The following is a 2,898-nucleotide window of genomic DNA, read 5'->3' on the forward strand; positions in this document are numbered from 1 at the left end:
GGATCTGGAGTTACAGACAGTTGTTAGTCATCATGTGCGTGCTGGAAATTGAACTCAGGACCTCTGGAAAAGTAGCCAGTGCTCTTAATTGCTGAGCAATCTCTTAATATGGTTTCTCTGTTCAGAACCTGCTATGGTTGTCTTATGGGTTTTGTTATTTTTTATTTTTATTTGTGTTTAATGGGTTTGCTAATTGTTAGGTTGAGAAGTACTATTTCTTGATTTTAGAGTAATACTTAAGTAATAACTCTAAGCAGAGAATTACAGCCTCATTAAATACCTCATGATTTTTCCTGTTTAGTTCCTATATACACAAAGATAATGAAGACTGCCATAGAGCACAGGCATGTTGGGCTCAACCCTCCCTATTAGGTTTACCCTTTAAAACTACTGGATTTGTGGTTTCGTACAAGTCTGAGTTACATTGTCCTGCACATTCAATGTTTTAGGGGAACTGAATGTGCGTGGATCTACGCTGGGCACATGGTGCATGCGTCTCATCCCAGTGTTTTGGAGTCAGGAGCAGCTCAGCTTCAGGACTACCCAGGGATACATAGCACAACAGGAAGTAAAACAGAGCTGTTAGAGAAGTCGAGGACAGTAGAAATAATGGAGGAACCTTACAGTGTTTCTATGATTCCTAAGACATTCATTTCTGAGTTTGTAGTTGTGACATGGGTTTTGTGAGGGTATATTGCAGTTATATTGAGTTATCATGGCTATAGTCAGGAAACATTTCACAGTTAAAGAATGTGTCTTGTGAGCCGGGCAGTGGTGGCGCACACCTTTAATCCCAGCACTCGGGAGGCAGAGGCAGGCGGATCTCTGTGAGTTTGAGGCCAGCCTGGTCTACAAGAGCTAGTTCCAGGACAGGCACCGAAAACTACAGAAAAACCCTGTCTCGAAAAAAAAAAAAAAAAAAAAAAAAAGAATGTGTCTTGTTTGGGTTAGTTCAGAATGTCTGAAGACTGCACAGACTGTATCTAAGGAATGTTAGTTAATTGCTCTTATAACATGAATGTGTGTAATTTAAGTACAAATTTTACTTACCCATTTAGATCTATATCTATCTATATTAGTTTAAGTAAGCTATCATACCCTTGAACAAAGTTTAAATTACTGCTTTAACATGTACAATGTTTGTTTTTAAAAAATACAATGTGCTACATAGAAACCCTGTATGGGGAGATACAATGTGTTTTTAACTGCTTAAAGTATTGCAATTTTTCTTTTTTTAATATAGCAAATACATTCCAAAGGAAATAGTTGCTTTGCTTACTTAGTTACAAGGGGATAGTGTCTCTTTTGTTTAGTGTTTACTAATAATTTTAATTTGACATGTTCCCCCCCCCCCCTTAGATTGTTCGGAAGAAAGCATTGCCTGACACCAGTGAAGATGGAGACACTAAGGAAGCTCTGAAGGAGTTCGACTTCCTTGCCACAGCAGAGGACGGAGACAGCGAATCTAGAAGTGCAGGCGATGGAACAGACTGGGGTAAGGAAGCATCCTGTATCCAGTCAGAGGTCTGATGAATGCGGTGAATTCATGTTTTGCCAGGAGGGTGATGTTTTGGAAGCAGTGTGATTCTGAAATGCTGCGCATCAGTGATTGTCCAGGTTGTGTGGTTTCCTGTGAGGAAGATTATGTAACTGTTATCTCCTCCTCCTCCTTTAAATATAAGGAATATGGTATGAAAAGAATTTGAATTAAAACGGGCTAATTTGCTTTCTTTTCAGACAAACAGAACCTGCTGATCTAGATTTTGGGGGAAACTTGAGTATGAAGATGTAATAGAGGAATTTATTTTTCTTATGTCTTACATCATCTACATAAAACAAATCATCTTAGAAAATTATAGTTTCTATGCTTCTTTAGGTTTTTATAGATTATGCCAAAGTTTGAAAATAAAGGAGAACATGCAAGTGTGTTCTGCCTTCTCTGCCTGAGCTTATTTCATTACTTAGGTGTTTTAGGTAACAGCTTCCCAAGTGCAGGAGCTGGGCTAGCATTGCACTGTGCCTGGTGAGGTCTTCAGCACAGATAGGACTGTCTTTCCTTGCTAGTCTTGTTGCAGGCACACCTGGTACTGGCTTTTCTGCAAAGGCAGCTGGATTCTCCCTCATATAACTAACTCTCTAACCAAAGAGCCACAGCCCAGTGGTACTAGCTGTGCGCCAGTGTATGTACACTTTAATTCAGTGTGATCCTGTGCTAGGTCAGTTAGTGAGTGTAAGTAGACACTCTCAGTTGATAGGAGATTTGGGCCTTGAATCTTATCTAAACTTTTGTCTTTAGATTTATTTTATTTTATCTATATGAGTATTTTGCCGGCACGTATGTCTGTGTACCATGTACATGCCTGGTGCCCAAGGAAGTGAGAAGAGAGCGTCAGAGCCCCTGAAACCGGAGTTGCAGATGGTTGTGATCTATCCATGTGGTGTTGATAGCCAAGCTCCAGTCCTCTGCAAGAGCAGTAAGTGCTCTTAACCTCTCTGAGCCGTCAGTCTAGCTCCTGGCCTTGATTTATTCATTTTTTTTAAAGAAAAGAATTTTTTAACTGCCAGGCATGATGATGTACAACTTGAATTCCAGAATTTGAGAGGCAGAAGCAGGTGGATTTCTGTAAGTTCAAGGCCAACCTGGGCATATAGTGAATTCCAGGATAGCTAAGATTACAATAGTGAGTGTTGTTCTTATGAGTCCCTTGAGACTATAAGAAGACCAATTTTTCCCTTTAACAGATAAAATTATTTCAAGATTTAAGAGCAACCAGTTCATTGTTCTGTCTTTAAGGCTACCAGGGTGACTTAGCAAGCAAAACTGCTTGCTGCCAAACCCGACAGCCTGAGTTTGGTCCCTTGAAACTACATAGTAGAAGAAGAGAACCTACTCCTGCA

At 40.0% G+C, this 2,898-nt stretch overlaps 1 protein-coding gene across 2 annotated transcripts in view; it reads left to right on the forward strand.

Moving 5' to 3' along the window:
• Positions 1 to 2,898, forward strand: part of Strn (striatin) — a 91,739-nt gene that overhangs the window by 63,502 nt on the left and 25,339 nt on the right. For both annotated transcript variants that reach the window (XM_026785894.1, XM_005360780.3), the window contains exon 7: positions 1,360 to 1,495. In XM_026785894.1, coding sequence (XP_026641695.1) covers positions 1,360 to 1,495 — 136 coding nt within the window. The remainder of the gene's footprint in view (positions 1 to 1,359; positions 1,496 to 2,898) is intronic.

This window comes from Microtus ochrogaster, linkage group LG3 (genome assembly GCF_000317375.1).
Source record: "Microtus ochrogaster isolate Prairie Vole_2 linkage group LG3, MicOch1.0, whole genome shotgun sequence".
Taxonomy (NCBI): Eukaryota; Metazoa; Chordata; class Mammalia; order Rodentia; family Cricetidae; genus Microtus; species Microtus ochrogaster.